At 40.2% G+C, this 22,357-nt stretch overlaps 1 protein-coding gene across 3 annotated transcripts in view; it reads right to left on the bottom strand.

Annotated features, from left to right (window-relative positions):
• The window catches only part of UBE2Q2 (ubiquitin conjugating enzyme E2 Q2), a 65,933-nt gene that overhangs the window by 3,200 nt on the left and 40,376 nt on the right, over positions 1-22,357 (bottom strand). For all 3 annotated transcript variants that reach the window (XM_044659165.1, XM_044659166.1, XM_044659167.1), the window contains 6 exons: positions 17,954-18,038; positions 15,916-15,976; positions 14,098-14,188; positions 12,790-12,848; positions 2,187-2,235; positions 1,047-1,142 (listed from right to left, as the gene is read on the bottom strand). In XM_044659165.1, coding sequence (XP_044515100.1) covers positions 1,047-1,142; positions 2,187-2,235; positions 12,790-12,848; positions 14,098-14,188; positions 15,916-15,976; positions 17,954-18,038 — 441 coding nt within the window. The remainder of the gene's footprint in view (positions 1-1,046; positions 1,143-2,186; positions 2,236-12,789; positions 12,849-14,097; positions 14,189-15,915; positions 15,977-17,953; positions 18,039-22,357) is intronic.

Below are 22,357 nucleotides of genomic sequence, written 5' to 3'. Positions count from 1 at the left end.
TTTGCCAAGAAAACACCAAATGAGGCCACAAAGTCAGATATAACTGAACAAGATGACTGCAAATACAGTATGGGTTAATGGACAGAAAGTCAGACTTGGAGTGAGGAGAACTTGGCTTGCAGTCCTGCTTCAAATACTTATTACCATACTGTGTGAGGCCAGGTAAGCCCCTTAACTGACCTGTGACCAGGAAATGCTTTTGTACTCTATGGGCAGTCCAGAGCAGGGGTATGTCCATATTGGAAGAATTTCTCATTAGGAGTTTCTTATATGAGGACACCTTAGTTCTAATACAAAATTATTCTTATTAGACAATGGTATTTATAGGAAATTGAAATAAAGGAAAATATCATATAAGCCTTCTTTTACAAAAAAGAAAATCACAATATAAAGAAATCTTCTTTTATAAGACAGCTAAGTTAATGATTCTTCTCTGTACAGAAGGCCTTATGATAAGTTATTTTAAATAGGCACCTCCCTCGCCCTCTTCTTCATCTGCACTAAAATCTACTTCACAGGATTGTTTAAAGGATCAAATGACAATTAAGACTTTTCTCAGAGTTATCCTGAGGAGCAGGTGATATAATAAAAACCAAGCAATATATAAAGGAATTATAATTATACTCAACCACTTGACAGATTTCAGTAAGGGAGAAAGACAAGGCACAGGTATCCTTTCCACATGTAAAATCTGAGTTAAGTGGTCAAAAGGCACACAAGAGGTCAATGTTAAGTAAAAATGAGTAAACCTTTTCTGGGCCATCTGCTGGGCTTCCCATTTAATTTCTTATGCCAACCTATGACATATCAAAAACATGATGGGGAAAGTCGCCATGTTGAAGGGATACTTGTATGTGGGTCTAGCCAACCCAATCCAATCTGAAACCAAATCTCTCTGAAGTGAAGAAAGTCAAATGGAAAATAACTATGTAGATGTAACTTTTTAGAAACACACGAGTTATCATGAAATGGATTATTTTGTATCCTACGCTTAAGGGGGGAGGGAGAATGGGAAGGGAGGTTGGGGCAAGTCTGGGTCCAATTACCTTATTGGCTCCAAACTGTACTCGGGCCTTCCCTTTGACTAAGGTGGCATTGATCTGCATGATGACCGATTCGATGGAATAGGCACTGCTCCAGCCCTAAAGGAAGAAAGAAACACATCCACAAACCTGTGGGGACAGTTCTAAGGCATATCTGAGTACATCTAACCTGAGAGACATCTGTATGTTATGTAAATCTAATAATTATCAATTACTGTAGATTATTTTTGTCATTAACAGAGGATCAGATTTATAGGATGCTTAACCCATTAAGTTTGTAAAGAAGAAAAGATCAAGTTGGATATGTTTCCAGAACCTCACAAGACAAAAAACAACACTATAAGTAGCTATTATAGATAACATTATAACACTAATAATAATTTATAATTTATGCTACAATAACATCTATTAATAGGTAACCTCATTGAGTGGGCACCTAAGTTAGTAATTAAAAAAAAATATTATAACAGGTGGCAGCTGGGTAGCTCAGTAGATTGAGAGCCAGGCCTAGAGATGAGAGATCCTAGGTTCAAATCTGACCTCAGACACTTCCTGGCTGTGTGACCCCCATGGACAAGTCACTTAACCCCCATTGCTTAGCCCTTACCACTCTTCTGCCTTAGAACCAATATAGTATTGGTTCTAAGGCAGAAGGTAAGGGTTTAAAAAATAATAATAACATGTACAAATAACTGTACCAATATAGTATTGGTTCTAAGGCAGAAGGTAAGGGTTTAAAAAATAATAATAACATGTACAAATAACTGAAAACTAAAACAAATCTTTAATGTTAACTTTAAATAATTATTCAGTTTGTTCTCAGAGGCCTTGCTTACTTCTATATTATGGAGCACAAAAGCTTCCAGGTCAGGCCTTTTTGTTAACCCAGAAGATCTGGCCAAGTCTGTAAAGAGAAGCTCTTCCCCTAAGGGTCTCTGTTGCTCTTAGCCACCTGGTTGTCAGAGCAGAGAGGGGCTGCACTGGCATAACCCCTCTAGGCCCTTCAGGACTCCGTTTTCATCTCTCACTAGTATGCCTTAAGGCCACACTTACCATGCTGGAGCTTTTCTGGAAGATATCTAATTAAAACCATTCAAACCTTATCCTGTATGTAAAAACAAAGGTAACACAAAATACATTTACCTGTTTTGTGAGAAGCTCCATGCATAATGCGCCACCACCCAACACATACCTTAAAGAGAAACTAAGAGTCAGACCTAATTCTCTATGTTGACATTTCTTTTTGCCACAATTAAAATATTATCCTAAAATCCCTCTTGGCTAAGCCCTAACACCACAGGCTTGGAGCTATCCTTGGTCTGAACTTTCAGAACAGGCTAACACAAACATTTTACACATGGGCTCCTTAGATAGTATCAAATTTTACCTTCTGGCATTATCTAATGAAGTTTCAGATTTCCCTTCTCTGTAAAATTTGTCCTCTTCCTAGGGATCCTTCTTATAATATCATCCTCTTCTATTTACTGTCTCTCATCTAGTTTTAATCATTTGTCTCCATTCTGATTTGTCCTTTCCAAGCCCTTAACCCTCTCCAGTTCTCCCTTCTGGCCCTGAGGAACTCTTTCAAATCAATGCAAACCTCTAGGAAACCAGCTTGCTTGGAAAGCACTTGAGGAAGAAGCCTGGCATCATGGACAGGGGACTAGACCAAGTCAGGAAGACCTGGATGGAAACCCTAAGTCAGATACACCGCTACATCCTATGTGCTTTGGCCTTCTTATCTGAAAAAGGATCATCATGTTCCCTTCCAGGTCCAAGGCCAATGGCCTAGGCCAGTGATGGTGAACCTATGGCATGGGTGCCAAAGATGGCATGCAAAGTGCTCTCTGTGGGCACATAGCCACCCTCCTCCTCTCTCCCTTCCCCAGAGTTCATTACTAGAGAGGCAGAAGGACTAAGATGGAGCTGCTCCCCTCCCCTCCCCCTTTCCCACTGTGCCTGATGACATTTTTCACATCCCCTGCCCCTCCACCCAGCAGCCAATGGGAGCACAGAGGGGGTAAGGTGGGCAGCTCACAGGCAGCAGAGCTGGAGGGGAGCAGAGCACTTGGGCCACTCCCCTCCCCCTGTCTATATTCATCTGCATTTCACCTGCCCCTCCACCCAGCAGTCCAATGGGAGCACTTCCTCCCTCCCCTGGGTGGGGTAAGGGGATATAGGGTACCCTCTAGCATTTGGGGGGGAGGGACATAGGACTTGGTCTGGGGGTGGGTTAGGGGCAGAAACTGGCACTCCAAAGGTTCGCCATCACTGGCTTAGGTTCTCATGCTATGGCCTTGCCTGTCAATCCTTTTCTATCCACTGCCTAAGTATCACCTCTAGGCTCATTAAGCAGGCATCCAGGAGCAAAGCCATCCCAGGCTGTCCTTTTCCCACACCCTGGAATGTCCTTAGGCCTTCCCAGGATCTTTCCCATTCTCTTAAGTCTATCTAAAGTCCAACTTCCCCAAGGTCTCCTTTCTTTCTCTCTGAACACCCAAAATAGAAGCAGGAAGACTGTGGGGCAGAGAAATTTGAGAATTGTATTCAATCCTGACTAAAGGCCAGGAGACCTTGTGCCTAGCATTCACCTGGTCAATGAGCAGCAGAGAGACTTTTGCCAGCTCCCTTCAACCCTCTCCAGATGCTGTCTCAGTACAATGAGGGGACTAGGTGAGATTATTTCTCCATTTCTTGAGAGTCTAAGATTCTTTCCAATTTCATGGGTCACCTTGTAATGTACTTTTTATATATAGGAACTCTTCCCCAATGTGATTTTTAAAATCCCCAGAGACCAAAGTCTGGGTTTTAGATTTCTTTGGATTCGCCATAGGGCCTGTTCCATGGCCTGGAATATAAGCCAGAACCCCCTATTTGGGGAGTTCATTATCCATGAAGTTTAAAAAGCTCAATATATATGGATCAATCATTTTAAGGAAGGGAAGCCTCAATTTTTGGAACAAAAAACTGAGCAAATCAATGTGTAGTACATGAATAACTTAAGTAAGGGGAGTTTCCTATGCAAATAAATAAATAAATAAAACAAAACAAACAAACAAACAAAAAAAAAACCCAGGTCTGATCCAATCATCCCATACCCTTCCATAAAGTCCTCCTAGAAAAACGGAAAACAACAAAGGACCTGAAGCATTTTTTGAGGGTTAATGAAAATATTTGGGAAAAGCTCCGAGTTTTGTGAAAATGGATGGGCTAATTAAAGGCTGTCATTACAGCACTGGTAAATGATGACCAAGAAGTCCTACTCTTCTGGGTCTCTCTGTTCTCTGAACTCCCACCCTCATTATTTTGTACCATTTAGAATTTACAAGTTTTAAGCAAGATGTAAGGTGGAAGTCTCCCTGGTCAGGAAATGGCACCAGCTGGTGGCAGAGGGAAGAACTATATCTATATCAAGGGTCTGGAGATCTGAGTCTGGATACTAGCTTTACTACTTAGTAGTACCTATATAACCAATGTAACCATAGATGGTTTTCCTATTTGGGGACCTCAGCTTCTTTGCTGAGGAATAGTTTCTAAGGTTTCCCCTAACACTTTAAGCATTTCCTCTGTGTTGCTCTCCTTCTCCTGACTTTGGTCTCCCCAAGTGTAAAATGAGGAGAAAGGGGGGAGGAAATAGACTAGAGGATCTCACTCTACAACTTAAAATTCTCCCTGTTTCTTATGTCTCATGTAGCTATCTCTTCCAGTTCTTCATTAAGGTTTGTCTTCGTATCTGATGAGCTACAAAGGCATTCAAGGAAAGTAGAAGAGGAGAAAGTCCCAGTGTTCCCTTGGTGAGTCAGCATTAACACACTGTCAACCACCACAACACAAAGCTCTACTAAAAACTTTGAAATAAGTATGAAAGCAGCATTTCTAAGAAGATTCTAAGCTCAGTTCAAGGGGGTGTAGACATTCCATTTAAGATAAACTTTATCCTTGGGCAACTTTAGGGAAAGGAAGAGCTGGCCAGCCTTGCTCCTCAACTGCCTTGGTTTGAATAAGTAGATAATAGAAACCTTGAATCAACACTGGCAGTCCAACATTTAAAGGATAATAATATTATTCAAGTCATCCACACAACAGACAAGCAAACTGGGCTGTGCCAACTTTTTACTATGGTGCCAACTACTGATTAAAAAGCAAATCTGGCACTGATGGGGTTAATCACAATCCTGGGCCTTTTAGATGTCCAGATAGCTAGAAGGAACCTGGGGTCAGTAAGAAGGCTATTCTCCGCCCAGCGCAACCCAACATTGCCTCCCAAAGGAAAAACAAAGTCTACTAGCAGGTCACTGAAGATCACCATCTAAGCTTCAGATAATCAGAAGAAGAGTACAATGAAAAGTGAGGACAGCAAATACTGCCTGTAGGCCAGCTAATGGCTCCCCTGGCTTTACCCCATTTTGCTGATCCTCTAACTTTGTGAGGTTAAGAACTTTTATCTTCATTCTTCATTTTTCGGATGAGCAAACCGGGGCTTAGGAAGACTAAGTGATTTGCCCAGAATCCCCGGGCTCTGAGGCATGATTCCTATCTTGGCCAGAATGCTTTCCACTTCTAAACCACTCAACAAGTCTCTGGGTCAAGGATGATTGCCACATGGTCCAAGGCAGGCTATGTTCTTGGACCAGGGACAGAGGGGGATGTGATTGAATAGATGAAAAAACCCACAAATGCAAACATACACACTCTGACGAGCCAAACAAAGTGGGGAGAAAATGCATCCTCTGTAGCACCCTGCCTTTTTCACCTTTTGATTAGCAAAGACAATCCTGGTCAGTCAGCAAAGCTCTGGTGGAGATGTGGCTTTAAAGTGCCACTGAGGGATGGGACAGCAGTATACAGAGAAAGTGGGGGTGGCCCACTTAAAGTGGAGGAGAATGTGAGACATGATGAAATGATGTGTTGCTGCTCCTCACAGGTCAGAAAGTCCAGGCTGCAAAGCCAAGACTGTCTGACTAGCAAAAAGAGTCCGCTTTCTGGGCCTGGCAAGCAGAGCTGGGTGGTAAGTGCACCCTCCCCTCCTCGCTCACCAGGTTCCTCTCCCATGGGTGCCTTCAGTTTTTGCTCAGTGTCTCCCCCCTGCGCTGAGTAATGATGGTTCAAACTAAAAACATGGCCTTCTTGTTACTGAGTCCTGAAGATACATCACATCATTTTAATACTGGATCCAGCCTTCTCCATTGAGTCCTTCAAGGAACATTTAATACAGACCCACTAATGTAAGGTGCCAGAAAGATGAAGCTATCAGACAACCTTGATGACAAGGAGCTTGTAAATGAGCAGGAGAATAAGACACAGACCCACACCACAGAAAGACAACTTAGAAAATAATGTGATCTGAAGGAGAGGGCAAGTAGTGTCAGTTGTGGCTGTGGGTTGAGGAGGAGGGGCCCTGAGCAAAGACACCAAGGCAGAAAGGCAGGATCCATGTAAGTCACCGCAAAGATGATGTCATATGAGTACAGAACAGGAATAAGAGGAAAAACCCTAGATCTGTTCAATTCAAGCCAAATTCTAGAGGCCCTTGAATGCCAGACTCTTAGCTCACGGGGTGATTCACAAGGGAGTCAATGAAGGTTTCTGAGCAGGGAAACAGCATACATATGTTGGTGCTTTAAGGAGATGACTTTGCCATTCCCCAAAGGATAGGAAAGTGGTTAAAGTTCAAATGGATCTCAAAAGAAAAACAGTAGACCATGAACAACTCTAAATCACTAACGGTAAGAGAAATGCAAATCAAAACAACTCTAATGTTTCAAATGACACCCAGGAAAGTGGACAAGATGACAAAAGGTGGAACTAGGAAGTCCTGGAGAGGCTCTGCAAAGACAGGGATACTAGAATGTTATTAGTGGAACCACATTCTGAGCAGAAGATCCCAGGACTGGTGGTCCAATAGAGAAGGTTTGATATCCCCAAAAACTTAAGAGTAACACCTTTTAAAGTAACAAAGGCCTGGGGAATGGCTGTGCAAATTATGGTACACAAATGTAATAGATTAATAATGAACTGCATAAGTTGGTAAATGTGAATATATGGAGGCATGGGGAAGACTAAGATGAACTTGAGAATCAAATAGAATAAAAGGACAAAAATGGAGAGTAAGTGCTCTATGATGATGATAGAACTTGTCTCCACACAAGAGCCCTAAGAATGTCTCTCCTTCTTCCCCTTCTTTGTGGATAGGAGAGGGCAGGGGCTCTAATAGGCAGTCTTGATGAATTGCATCTTCCCCTCGATCCCCTTTCTTAATTATAAGATCTATCTCTAGAGGTACTGAAGGTGACAAAAAAAAGACTGCTTTGGGAAGAGCAGGAAAGATTAGAGAGAGGGAGGGTTTTGGAAGGACAGACAATTGGGAGGCTCTTAAAATAATTTAGGCAACTTTAATCCAGTCATACCACTGCTGGATTTATACTCCAAAGAGATAATAAAGAAAAAGACTTGTACAAAAATGTACAAAAAAAACTTGTACAAAAAAAAAAAAGCTGTGCTCTTTGTGGTGGCAAAAAAATTGGAAAATGAGGGGATGCCCTTTGATTGGGGAATGGCTGAACAAATTGTGGTATCTATTGATGATGGAATACTATTGTGCTAAAAGGAATAATGAACTGGAGGAATTCCATGTGAACTGGAACCACCTCCAGGAATTGATGTGGAGTGAAAGAAGCAGAACCAGGAAAACATTGTATACAGAGACTGATACACTGTGGCCAATCAAATATAATACTTTTTTACTAGCAGCAATGCAATGATACAAGACATTTCTGAGGGACCTATGGGAAAGAACGCTATCCACATCCAGAGAAAGAACAGTGGGAGTAGAAACAAAGAAGAAAAACAACTGCTTGTTCACATGGGTTGATGGAGATATGATTGGGGATGTAGACTCTAAACCAGTGGTTCCCAAACTTTTTTGGCCTACTGCCCCCTTTCCAGAAAAAAATATTACTTAGCCTCCTGGAAATTTTTTTTTTTTAATTTTAATAGCAATTAATAGGAAAGATAAATGCACCTGTGGCCATCACCACTCCCCCTGGATCGATGCAGCACCCACCAGGGGGCAGTAGCGCCTACTTTGGGAATCATTGCTCTAAATGATCACCCTAGTGCAAATATCAATAATATAGAAATAGGTCTTGATCAATGACACATGTAAAACCCAGTGGAATTACCCATTGGCTATGGGATGGGGGTAGGAAGAAGGGAGGGAAAGAACATGAATCATGTAACCATGGAAAAATTCTCTTAATCAATTAAATAAAATTAAAAAAATAATAATCTAGGCAAGAAGTATTAAAGGAAAGAAAATATGGTGATGATAGTATTGGTGAAAAGGAGAAGACTGATCCTGGGGAGACTAAAGAGGTAAAACAAACATGCTGTGGCAATGGGCTAGACATGCAGCATCATTTACCACAGCTGATATGTGGCTAATCAATCAACAAACATGTTTCTTAGGTGTTTACTCTGTGCTAGGCTCTGTGCTTGGTTGGCACTGGGGAACAAAGAAAGGCCAAGCCGCCCTTGCACCTCTACCCCCCTAGTCCCTGCTCTTAAGGAAAGTCCACTAGACCTAGGGAGAGAGAGTGGAAATATCTTGGTACAAACAAGATATTTTACATTCAGAGGACAGGATGATCATCTGAAAGGAGAAACCAGTAAAGACCTCCTGACTAAAGGAAGCATTTAAGCTACAACTTGAGGGAAGCTAGGGACAGACACTAGGAGATGGAAGTAAGGGTACACAAAGGTATGGCAGGCATGGACCCATGATACAGAGAACTGAATTCAAGAAGGCCAGAGTGGCTGGATCCCAGAGTGTATGAAGGAAATACAGTAGAAAGGAAAGGGAGGAAAGGGCAAGTTTTGAAGGGTTTTAAACGCCAGAGGACTTTACATTAGACCTTAGCTAGATAATGGGGAGTCCCTGGAACCCTTTAAGCAGAGGAGCAACATAGCAATAAAGCAGAGTTCAGACTGGTGTGGAGAGGAGATGAGGTAGAGACAAATATACTGGAGGGGAGAGGTGCAAAGGGCCTCTCTGAGGTCTGGGCATATGAATGAAGAGAAGGGGACACATATGAAAGGCTATTAAGGTAGAAACTACAAGATTTGGAAATGAAATAAGAATGAGTGGACAATACCAAAGTTGGGGGAGGGGGAGGGTCATCGTGCCTGGAGGGATGATGGTGCCCTTGTGCTGGGGAAGTTTAGAAAGGGGGAAGGCTTGGAAGAAACATAATGACTTCTATTTTGGACATACGGTGTCTGAAAGTCCTACATCCGGACTAAGATGTCCAAAAAGCAGCTGAAGATGTGTGATGCTAAGGATGGGCATGGGAATTTGGAACTCATTCACACAGAGATGATCACTGAACCTATTGGAATTGATGAGACTGCCAAGTAAGAGGGCAGAGTGAAAAGAAAAGGAAGCCCATGCCAGAGCCATGGGGGACTCATAGCTTTGAGTCTACCCAATTCTATCAGAAGAGTATAAAATATTTTATCAGCTATTTTGTTAAAATCTAGATTGAGTTACAGCTATAGCATTCCCTGCCCCCACTAGTTTAGTGATCCCATTCAAAAAGGAATGAGAGGGGTTGGGGTATGCCCTGTTGCTGATGAAGCCACATTGACTTTTGGTAATTAGCACTTCCCTCTCTGGATGCTCACCAACCATCTTGGCAATGAATTGTTCTCGAATTTCCCCAGGAATTGAAGTCAAGTTCAACAGCTTACGAGTTTACAGACTATGTCCCCTTCCTTTTCTTGTTTACTTTTTTAGAATTGGAACATTTGCCTTTCTTCCTCCAGCTCTGCGATACTTCTCTCATTTTCTCTTGACTGCCAACAGTACTGACAACCACCCCATATGCCCATTCTTCCAGTAGTAGAGGATGTAATTAATTTGGTTTTTGAATTCTACTTTGAAGGATGAAAAATAGTATGCTTCAATTCTTCAGCAAAGCCCTCCTAGATGACCTCTACCAGCTTGGCTTTCCTGCTACCCCTGACCATTTAATTTCCTCTAACAAATTTGATAATTAATTAGACATTGCAATTAGATTTCTCATACTATTATTCTTCAATGATTTAATTCTCAATAGTTCTTTGAGTTGGAATTTTGTTTTTTTATCTCTGTATCACTTAAAGTGGCTAAAAGTGTCTTCTATGTAAACGAATGGGAAAAAAATTAGATTTCAAAGTACAAGTTTTAGAGAATAAATCACTCTCATGTTTATCCCTAGTCTTCACTGGGAAGCCAGTGGATAGACAATCTATTATTTTTCCCATCCATGTCTCTCCTCACATAACACATTTATACAGAGATCATAAGATCTCCCAGCTGAAAAGCAAGATGCCTGGGGGCAAAGACATATAAAATGGGGGGGTGGGAACATGACTTCTATGTGTCTTCTAGCTTCAGAGCTATAGGCCAAAGGTTTATTTAGCTTTGTATCTATCTCCCTCAGCACTCAACAAAGAGATTTGCATTAGGAGGTGCTTAATAAATGTTTTCTGAATTGCTGAAGTGAATTTTTAGGAAAATGCTGGCTGGGGGATACTTGGAATGTCCCACCACCTTCATTAATTCTTATGCTGATAAAGTGCCCAAGCTTGGGAACTCCTTGTTTTCTTGAAAAGTAGGGCAGCAAAAAGAGTCAGTCACCAAAGACTGATTGAAGACATCATTTTTAATTAGAATTGAAGGATGGAAATTCATGGCTGGATGAAGGAAACTGAGATTGGTGCAAATGAGTAAAAGGCCATAGAGTTGGAAACAAATGTATTGTTTTTGGAAAGTGCTATAATTATAACTGTTAGGACTGCCAAATTGGCTGAAGGTTGGGGAGAGGTTCGTCTAGCTTTGGTCCAAGGATGCAAAGTCTGTGAATACAGCTTTTAACTGAAAGAAAACTATGAGAACTTTTTCCCCTGGCTATGCTCCCTCAAAATGAATAGTCACAGAACTAAAAAATGCAGAGGAAAAATTTGACAGTATGTTTATTGCTCATTTAAGCTAAATATTCTTCCAATATTTAAATGGTAACAAAATGGAATTTAGAGAAATTATACCAACTTGAATAATCTGTGTTACATCAGATGGCTGCTTCTTTCATTCTGCAGTAGTCTGGAGACTATTTCTTGAAATGGGTTTTGTATCCTACATTCTATCTTCAATGGGAGACTGATCATTTTCCAAAACTGAAATTCCACTAGAGCAGCGTTGGTGAAGGTTTTCAAGTTCTCATGCTCAGATTTCAATTTCGAGCTGCCTGTGACCTGAACACTCCCTTACTCCACCCCCACACCCCCTTTACTCCAAAAAGCGGAGAGAGGAAATGCTCCATTTAGGTGGCTGGACAGAGGGGAGGGGCATGCAAAAATATCCTTGGGCACTAGGAAGAGGGGGAATGGAGCAGCTCCCCAAGTGTCAGATCTGCATACGTGCCAACACTTGGACAACACTGCACTAGAGCATGGAACTAAACTGCAGCTATCAGTTGAGTGAACTTCTAGAAAGCAATACTGCATGTGCTTGCATTAATTATTAAAGCAGAGGGCTTTGTACAGCCACATAACACTGCATTAAGAAGGTCTCTCAGTCCACTAAGCTAAGCCTAAGAAGTAGACCACATGTTCAAACAAATCTAGCCCAGTCCAGACCTAATCTGGACACAAAGTCCGACTCTATAACTTGGCTGGTTCTCCTAAGACCCAGAAGCAAGCAAGTAAAGGTAATTTGCTAAACAAGTTCTGTTTACAAGAGGCAATGGGAAGAGAAGAGCAAACACCAGATAGAGGAAGAGGGAGGAAGGACTCTAGGTACTGATGTTCACTGGCCACACAAGTAATCAGGGTCAAGTCAATCTAGCTGAGGCTTAGCTTCCTTATCTGTAAAATGGGATTGTTTTTTGGATGTGATAACCTTGGATCTTCCATACTCCAAATATAAATTGTTAATGCAGTCTTTCAGCATTTAGATAATAGTTTCCAACTATACAGTGCTTTAACGCTAACAGGGTTTTCCTTATGCCAACATTGTAAGGTGAACAGGTACAATTATTATTCTCATTTTAGAGGTGGGACAGTTGAGGCTAAGTGAGTATAAATAACTTATGTCCCGCAGCCCAACTAAGAACTGAGAGAGCAAAGATGAGCATAAATCTTTCAACTCTAAATCCTTTGTTCAATTCGCTTATTCATGTTCAATTAACTACTGATATTTCTGAATTACATGGGTGGTTCACAATTCAAAGCAAAATTAGTGAGATGGAAGTAATTCTCCAGAATCAGCGTGACCACATTATCTCTCTAGATTCTTTAAAACTCTCCAAAATCATTAACTTAGTCATTAAAAGAAGAGAATAAAGGAAAGCTAATTTTCATGAACTTCATATAACTTTCACCTACAACAGAGAAAAAAATAAAAACTCTAATCAAACTGTAAAACCACATTTATGAAGTGATTAAACCATCAGTTACAGAGTCTCATTAAAGTTTTCTTCATTGTACCCAAAGTATCCATTGGGATGAAAAGACACGAGGGAGTCATAACTAGAGTTATTACCCAACTTTTTCCATCTTCTATGTCACCAGTTAGAGAAAATATGAACATCACTAAATTCTCTCTCCCCATCCCCCTCCCTCCCTGCTTGTCTCTGTCTCTCTCTCTCTCCTGTAAAAACACTTAAGCTCTAAACGACTTAACCCTTTAAACCATAAGTTAACTTACCCTCCTGAGAGAATAGGAGCCACAACTCGAACAAAAGGAGGGTCAAAAGGGAAGTTATCCTGTAAAGGAAACATAATCACCCTCAGTTGTTCTCTATTAGAAGAATTTGAAGAAAATAACCACTAGGGGGCTTAAAAAAAAGTTGTGTGCTTTTCCCTTCATCTCAGTCTCTTGAGACTGGCTGGAGACATTGTAAGGAAAAATTCTAACATGAAATACAAAGGCTATTAAGACAAAAAAGGACAGAAGTTAAATATATGTGTGTGTGTGTGTGTGTGTGTGTGTGTGTGTGTGTGTGTGTGTGTGTGTGTATTTTTAAAGCCCCAATCTTGCTAACAGTTTGACTGGAGGAGAAAAATCACAAAATGCTGTTTGATGACATAACAGTGTAAATAATTTGGGTTGAAAAGAGCAAAGTCCTCATGATACTGAGAAACATCTATAGGAGTGGCCATGTTTGTCTGGTAATGAGGCTCAGGTGAACACACACTAAAAACAAAAGAAGAGAATAGGGAAGGGGCAGCAGAAACCTGGGAAGACTGGTTTGAATTCTTCTGCAAACTACCAGTGGCATGTACAATGCAGGTCAGATCAATAACTGCCCTGTGCCTCTTTTTTTTTAATTGAATGTAATACATATTATATTCATCACAAAATATTTAATAATACATTTTAATACACCTAAAAGACAAGCAAATTGTGTACATCATAAAGGTCTACAATTATGTATACAAGTCTCCTTTTATACTACGTACATGGAAATAACCATTTTAATTTGTATTAAGTTCAGAATTTTAAAAGGTATAAAGAAAAACAGAAAAATCATGTAGAAAGAGTTTAGTGGACAAGTTAACTTCTCTATCTTCAAAGCAAATTACTTTTATAGAGACCTAAACTTAGAGACTCTCTGATCTGGTGCCTTCTAAATGTAGAAACCAACATTCTACATTAGTCATTAAAATCCTATTTTCAAGGCTCAGGTCTATTTCATATAGTTTTGTTTTCAGTTATATATAGCTTCTACACCAACTCAGGTATTTCTTTTTTTGGTTTGTTTTTATTATAAAGATATATTGTTTTAACCAATTACATATCTCCCTGTGCTTCTTAACTTGTAAAATGTGAACTCTCAGGATCCAATGAGTTCATCACAATTAATTATTTGTAAACAATCACATACTACCTAAATGCTGGCTCTTCTGAGCAGGTTTGGAACAATTAGATATCTAGAATAGCCATATAGCAAAACATTATTATCTCTGTTTGGCATGAAATTACCTGATTTGGATTTTTGTGAGATTTCCTTACCTTAAAAGAAAAGTTAAGCAAAATGTATTCTACACCTTCTTTTTCTTTTAAGACCTGAAGATCGTGATGTAATGGGCTGTCAGGGTCAACCCTAAGGAGAAAAGATAGTTCAGTTCAGAGAGGAACAAATGATGGAACTAGCCAGCTGCTCATCTAACCTCGTTTCCTAAGCTTTATCTGCTTAACTGGACCAGTTGGAGTTTTTGCTCTTCCTCAGACAAGTAGTCAAAGCATCACCAGGAAGGTCCAGAGCTATTCTCAGTAGTACTCAGGAAACTGTGCAGCCTCTAGCTGCTTGTGGCAAATCAGGTCAGCCTAATGGATTTATGGCCTATCTGAAGGCCGTGAGGAAGGCTGAAAGTGAGGGAATCTTTCTGCTCCACCATGGAAGCGTTTGAGGCTTGTTGGCCCCTTTGTTCCCGTCAGCTACCGGGCTATCATTTAATGGGAGCTGTGAACCCCGATAACTCAGATGTCATTTGTTTCACATGTAACTTTTCTGTACCTTATTTTTACCAGGTCTAATTCATAGGTGTGTCATTTGAAATTGTTGTAAGCCCTGGAAGACTACAACTCCCAGGACTCTCTCTGCTACAATTTCCCCTGACAACTCCCACTTCCTTTGTAGGAGGTATCAGGGAAAGTATAAAAGAGAAAGTTTGGTGCCTTTTCTCTCTCTACCCTGGAGCTTTCTACCCTGGAGGGTCTGCTCTGGAGCCAGGAGGCTCTCAGACCCCGATCTCTCTCTCTTGGAGCCTTTTTCCCTTTCTTCCTACCTCCTAGTTTTCCCTAGACCTTCCCTTTCCTAATCTAAATAAAACCTAGCTGTTCAAAAGCCTAAAGTTGCTCCCTGATCATCTATTTGAGCCCTGGGAGGGCTCTGTTCAATTTCCCCCTGCCAGGAAGGCTACCTTTCTTTCCCTTTCTCTACCTTCCTCCCATTCCTCTAATCCTCCTCCCTTCCTCCCTTCACTTTCACTACATAGAGGTTGTTTCTCTTCCAAACAGAGAATAAAATGGAAATAAATAATCTGAGGAAGGATATAGTTAGAAATCTAAATTAATTCTCATAAAATAACTTAAAACATTTAGCATTTCCTACCAACATTTTATCTGGTACTGCCTAAAAGGTCATTCAGTGGCCAAAAGGTTTTTAGAAGATTTGTGCTTTTGTCATAGATCACGTGCATGGCCATGACCATGGAGGAAGTTCAATACTCTGTGTAGTCTAAATCTGCACAGTGGAAGGAGATCCCTACTGCAATGAAATCTGAGGTCTAGCCTTCATCTCTAAATGTATCTATAACTGCTCAATAGGTTTCCAGGCCCCAATCTTCTGATTTCCACACACATTACACATGCCTGGAATGTGCTCCCTCCTCATCTCTACTTCCTTTAAGACAAAAATCCAAACCCTCCTTCCCCTTCCACATAAAGCCTTCTCCATGACCCCTGCCAATTATGAGAGCCTTTCTTCCCCCACCCCTTCTACCTACCTTGTACTTATTTTGCATAGATGGATGGAGAGGCAGCAAGACAGACAGATATGATAGACAGATACAGACATGTACACATTCTCTTTCCTCAAAGACTGACAGCTTCTTGAGCATGACCATTGTTTCATTTCTCCCTTTAGTATCCCTAGCACCCAGGATGGTGCTTAGCACAGGGTAAATATTTAATAAACACTCCATCATTTACTGGAATGATTAAACCTAAGGTATCAAACATTGGTTGGTGAGGTGTAAGGCAAGTGCTTTGTGACATCTAGGATGGTTACCAATCACTGGGCAAATAAAATCAAATAAAAGCACTTACTTGAGAAGTTTAACATGCCACTCATATAAACTGTCATTTACAAGTTCCACTGAGTAAATTCCTGTAGAGAGATTAGAAGAAGTTTATTACTCTTCATTTGATAACAGAAGCTCATAATGTAATACTCATCAACATCTAAAAGATTGCAGTGAAAGTCTGGGTCAATCATGTCTTGCTCTATCTATTTTGACATACAACAGATGATCAGGCCATTGGATTGAGAATAAATGTACAGCATTGTTTCAACTTCAATTACTATTGAGCAAATAGCAAGTAAATGGAGCACTGGGATGAGAAAGCATAAGAATGCAGACACCATCACACTTATTCACTTTACTGGTTTTTAGCACAGGGAAAAGTGATAGCACTACCCTAAGAAGTACAATTCCATGCCATGTTCATTTGTAGAAATGTTTATTCCTTTATAAAATAGGAGTAGAATTTGTCTGAGGTATATGCTCTAAAATCACATTAAGAAGCTGCAATTCATAAAGAGAAACTAAGATATTGAATTTTTTTTTTAAATTGGCCCAAAGATACCTTAAAATTAAGAGTTGATATTCACGGATCTTTCAATTATAATTTTAAGGACTTGGGGCCAAGTCTCTTAAAAAAAAAATAACAAAAAAACAACTGACAGTTGATATTCACTATTCTTTCTAGGGTAGCCAGGTGGTACAATGGATAGAGCCCGATAAAAAATGCAAACAAAAAGAACAGAAAACTGAAAGTAAACATGGTCATTCCAACAACTAAGTGTGGCACAAGACAGAGTTAAGGAAATGCATCTCCCTCTCTTCACTGCAGAAAATGGAGAACTATGATAGAGAATTCTGCCCACACTGTCAGATGCAGGCAGATCTGTTGGTTAGTTTTGCTAAACTGTTTCTCTTTTCTTTCTTATAAGATTTTTGTTAAAAGGGAACATTTACTGGATAGAAGGACAGAGTTAGAAATAAATCTAATGTATTAATGAAAAAATGTCAATTTTTAAGAACTACCATAGCTTTGATCAAAGAAACTTAACTGTTAACTGTTTTAACAGTGTTACTAATTTGATATAACATGGAAATTCTGTAGATGTAGTTTATTTAGATTTAAGCACTATATTTTGCAAGACAACCTTCATTAATAAATGACTATAATTTGAAAAATACAAATGGAAGATAATTTTGGATGCAAATGTATTTTTGAGGTCTCTATGATCAGTGAATTCAAAATGCTAACCCCAAAGATAGGACCTGAGCTGACCCTTTGCTGAGTAGGTTTTAAAAAAAACAAAAAACAAAAAAGTCCCATGATTTACATTTGGTCATGCGGAGCTTTCCAAATGCTATGTTTCAATCACATTTTCACATAACTGTACAAAATGCAGTTCATTTCTGCTTTCTGATCCTAAAGTGTTTTTCAAATTTGCTGTCTTTACATGACTGAAATTTTTATATACTGCATCAGAAGCAAAAAGAATTTCTGATATAGACTCCTATAAACATTGTTGGGTAAGATGTGAAAGAATTGATTTGTAACTGATGGTAAGCAGAGAAAAAAATGCTAAATTCTCCAAAAAGCCTGCACACTTATCATGGCACTCTTCTAAATGATTTGGAAAAAATAAGCAAGAATGTGAGATGTCTATTTATTTATGGCAAGTACACAAAAAAAGAAATATGGAAAATTTATAAAGTTTAACTGTTTTTTACTTGCTGGATGGAATGATCACACTTTACAAAATGATTATCATCCTCCCAAGGAGGATGAGCTTTGGATTCTTCCCAAATTAATCCATGTTAGAATTAAGATAGGCCACGGGCTGCCAAAGAATTAGAATAACAACCCTAAAAAAATAACAGAATCACCTTATTTGATCATTCTATATTTGCTGGCAAAATATTTAAGCTTGGGTTTCATACCCTCCCTTAAATGCAAAATTAATGAAAATGTCTAATCTGTCATATTAGGTTATCACAAATCCCACAAGAAGTTCATTGGGTAAAGGGAGGTGTGGAGGGGTCCAGAAGAGGAATGGGAACCACTTTACCTGTTTTATAACTCTGTGATCGGTATATATCCCTGAGCTCTTTCATGAGTCTGTCTGAAGCCTGCACTGACCCAGACACGGCACCCTGAAACAGAAAAATCAAATCAATCTTTATCGTAACTAATCATTCAGGTGGTCTGTTAATAAGTTTCACTTTAAGACTGTTACAAGAATGTACCACATCAGGGGGGGTTGGGTGGCTCAGTGGATGGACAGCCAGGACCAGAGACAGGAAGTCCTGGGTTCAAATTTGGCCTCAGACACTTCGTATCTGGGTGACCCTGGGCAAGTCATTTGACCCCCATTGCCTAGCCCTTATCACTCTCCTGCCTTGGAACCAATACACACTATTGTAGAAGTAAAGAATCCACGCGAAGCTATAAAAGGGCAATAGGTAGATGTAGTTGGGAACAAGGCTGAGACCAGTCACCCTTTCCTGTATTAAGAAGATAGTATTTGCAGATATAAGCTATAATTGCCTCCATCGGTCCTATACCCTGTCCAAAATGGTTTTGTTTGCAAAAATTTAACACATTCTGAAGCCCAAGGATGGTGTTCGAATGACATTCTAGAGAAAAATTAAGACAAACAAAACAAACCCACAAAGGCATGCCACCTCTTGATGGCTAGTTCACATACTTCAAGGATACATGACTTCCTGTGGGCACATCCCCCATGAGGGATCCTTGGTGTGGAAGCCAGTTTGAGGTAACTGGGGCCACAAAGAACAAGCCAGAACACAAAGCACACCCCCACAAACCCCCAATGAGCCCGTCCTAGGAGCCAATCCTCTGGTGCTTGGCCATCAGGCAGCTCAGCTCAGATGGTCTTGGCCAGGCACATCTCTGCCATCCCCGCCATATATATGTATGTATGTATACCCACCCATGCCCACAGAACACAAAAAGGACTTTTGATCCTTTGGGGCACATCTGTTTAAGTCTTCTGCTGGGCAACATTTTGTCAGTCACTAGTTTGCTGAACTGTATCTCTATCTGTGTGTACCTATATATGTTTGAGAAAATCACACATTTCTTCAAAGGAATATTTAAAATTAAGACTTTTCATAATTTGAACTTTTTCCTCCCAAATAAATGAACATTCCTCTGTATTAAGATATACCTGTTATGGGGCCAGCTCATGGTTCCAGGAATTAACTGTAGATAATAACAATCTGAAGATCACCTGATTGGATGCCCTTGTTGTGTAAAATGAGAAGAATCCAGTCAAGACTGCTTACATGATTTGCTCAAGATCACACATCTAGTTAGTAGCAGAATTGGAGGAGATATCAGAAACAGAATCAACCAGAGGACATGGGGCTGGATTTTGAATTTTAATGACATGGGTTCAAAACCCATCTCCAACACTCATTCAACCTTTTGAAGTCTCTGTTTCTTCCTCTGTAAAATGGCACTAACAATACTTATGGTACCTCCTTCACAAGGCTGTCAGGGGGCAAATAAGATACTGCAAAGAATACACTATAAAAATGTCGACTACACTAATTTTCTAAGTCAAATTATCTCTCCCCTTTATCATGCTCTTTTCCTCCCTGGCAAAAAATATTGGGATCCTTCTTCCTTTGTCAATTCCCCGGGCTTTGCACTATGCAAAGATGCCCCAAAATGTTAGTCTAGTCTCCACAAGACTTTTCTTTCCTCAGCAATGATTGATGTGTCTCTATCACTTGCTTTCATCCATCCAATACTTTCACTTTAATCTAGAGCTATGGCCAGAGTTATAAGGATCAACTGGCTGCCTCTGACCACTTGATGGTCAAGTTAATCCATTTTTAACTGTGGCCAAAGCCTCTTTCCGGTTAATCCTGGACCCTCTGGTTATCAAAGCCAGGGTATCAATTTCCAGTGAAAAGATAACAAGCATAAGCCCCTTCTCATCCCCCCCCACCCCCATATTGATCATAACTTTCTGAATTCAACTGAGAACAAACCAGAGAAGCCAATCCTCTATGTGACTCAGGTCCTTTTCTTGTGCTTAAACAAAACCTTTCAATGGTTTCTTAACAGTTTTAAATTAAAAAGCATAAATGATGTCTATAAATAGTGAAACTAGGCTATGATTATTGGCAGGATCATACCTCAGCAAGGGAATCCATAGGAGAACTCTTTGGGCTATGGAAGGATGGGCAAATTTCCAAGGAAAAACCGAATACAATTCTCTATTGTAACTGATTATTGAAACTTCTTTTCCTAAGGCTATCCCAATCATTTATATCTCAAGCATGAGCCCCTGTGTGCTCTAAATCCAGAGACTGCCTGTAGGGAGGGGTGGGGGGTGCCTATTCATTTACAGCACTAGCTTCCAAGTTTCTACAATTTTAGTGTCAAATTCCAATGAAGAGAGGCAAATCAAGAACTTTTAGACATTTTCCTAATCTAAATTAATTTTTTCATATTTCTTTAGAATATATATTTTAGTTAAAGAAAAAAAGAGAGTATATATAGTTTGTTTTTTGTTTCGACTGTCCAGGGAAGCAATTTATCTGGTCAATACTTTTAAAGCAAATTTGCTTTAAAAAAAAAAAAAAAAGAAAGAAAGGGGGCAGCTGGGTAGCTCAGTGTATTGAGAGTCAGGCCTAGAGACAGGAGGTCCTAGGTTCAAACCTGGCCTCAGACACTTCCCAGCTGTGTGACCCTGGGCAAGTCACTTGACCCCCATTGCCTACCCTTACCACTCTTCCACCTATAAGTCAATACACAGAAGTTAAGGGTTTAAAATTAAAAAAAAGAAAAGAAAGAAAAGGCTCCATCCTTCCTGAAAATGAAGATGGCATGCCCCCTCATCAGAAACAATTGCAAAATCACTTTTCTTCCATCTACTCAATGTTTTAACAATGTATTTTCTTTTCAATATGAAACCTCTAAAGCTGAAGTGCTTATTTGTAAAGGAGAAAAATTGATCAATAGATGGAATATAGCAAACTCAATCTTTATTAGGCAAGAATGAAGCATTTAAAAGTTCTAAACCTAGACACTGTTATTCCAGGATGCTGGAGTTACACAAGGAATTCTCAATAAATACTGCTTTTTAACATGAGCCCTGGCCTGGCAGCTAGACTCTCCTTGTCATTTACTGTGTGAACTTCTTGGTCCTCAATTTCTGCATCTATAAAGTAAGATGGATGGATCAGTCCTCTGAGGGAACTCATAAGCTGTTATTTCACACAAATGTCTGCCTAGAGATTTGACTGGTACATATTTTAGAAAAAAGTTGGAACACATCCAAAGGAAAGCAAACAAGACTATCAAAGGCCTCCTTTTCCAGACTGAAGAAGCATTTGAGGGGGGACCATCAATTTAGATTAGATTAGGGATCATCAATTTAGAGTTGAAGGGAATCTCAGAAACCATTAAATCCAGCCCCCTCACTTTACAAATAAGGCATCTGAGGCACAAGTGGCTGTCTTTCAGAAGAGATGAGATTTGCTTTGCTTGGGAATTAGGAGTTGGTAACAGTGAGCAGAAGCAACAGAGACAGAGCCTGAAGCCCATCATGAGGATAAATGAAGGAATACCCAAGTGGAAGGGAAGGAGATAGTGACTATCACATAATAAAAGCCTGAGATCTCAGGTTTCCCATAAATTCACCAGCCTCTTCCATTCTTTGTTCACGTGAAACCTCTGCTCTTACCAAGTAAGTCTGGCCTCCCAACACACCAGGCTCATTTCTTTCTCACTTCTGGACCCCTTCCTTCTCCAAATCTTATCCATGTTCACAATTAAGCTCAATTCAACAAGGACGACAGACCTACCATGCCTAAGACAGTAGGGGATGTGAGGAACAAAACGGTAACATGGAAGACAACAAATCTAAGGGCCAGGAAAGAAGAGGAAAACCATTCCAGGGACAGAGAGCTGCTTTCCAAGGCAGACACAAGAGTGTTGGAGTCAAGATCAAGTGTAGGACTAACACACTCAGATGGGGACCTTGTGACAATCTGGTGGCAGGATGGAGGGATGAGAAGGGAAGTGATTAGAGACTACTCTAATGGTACAGATGAGAGATGATGGAAGGGTACACCATTGGAGGGAGCAAAGCCAGGGCCTTCAGTCTCTTTAGGAGGCTTCCTTTATCCCTAATAGACCAGACTAACAGACTTTCTCACCTATTCTATGTACTTGGGAACTCAATGATTTCTTTGCTCAAAACCCTCTGGCCTGGTGCCTTCTATGCCTTCAATTATCAATGTCTAACACTCCAATCAGAAGTATCTTCTAGTGTCACCCAAGGCAATGTGCCATCTTGGCATCTTGTTTCTGGACTATTCCCTATTCTTCTCCAAGAATCCAAATCCTGCCCAGTCTTTATAAGGTCCCTCTTCTGTGATCCATTCCTGACCAATTCCCCACTTGGTCCTCATAGATTGCTCCTTCAATGCTC

Source organism: Gracilinanus agilis, chromosome 2 (assembly GCF_016433145.1).
Source record: "Gracilinanus agilis isolate LMUSP501 chromosome 2, AgileGrace, whole genome shotgun sequence".
Classification (NCBI taxonomy): domain Eukaryota; kingdom Metazoa; phylum Chordata; class Mammalia; order Didelphimorphia; family Didelphidae; genus Gracilinanus; species Gracilinanus agilis.
The sequence above is the reverse complement of the archived record's forward strand: the minus strand, read 5'-3'. Positions and strand labels throughout refer to the sequence as shown.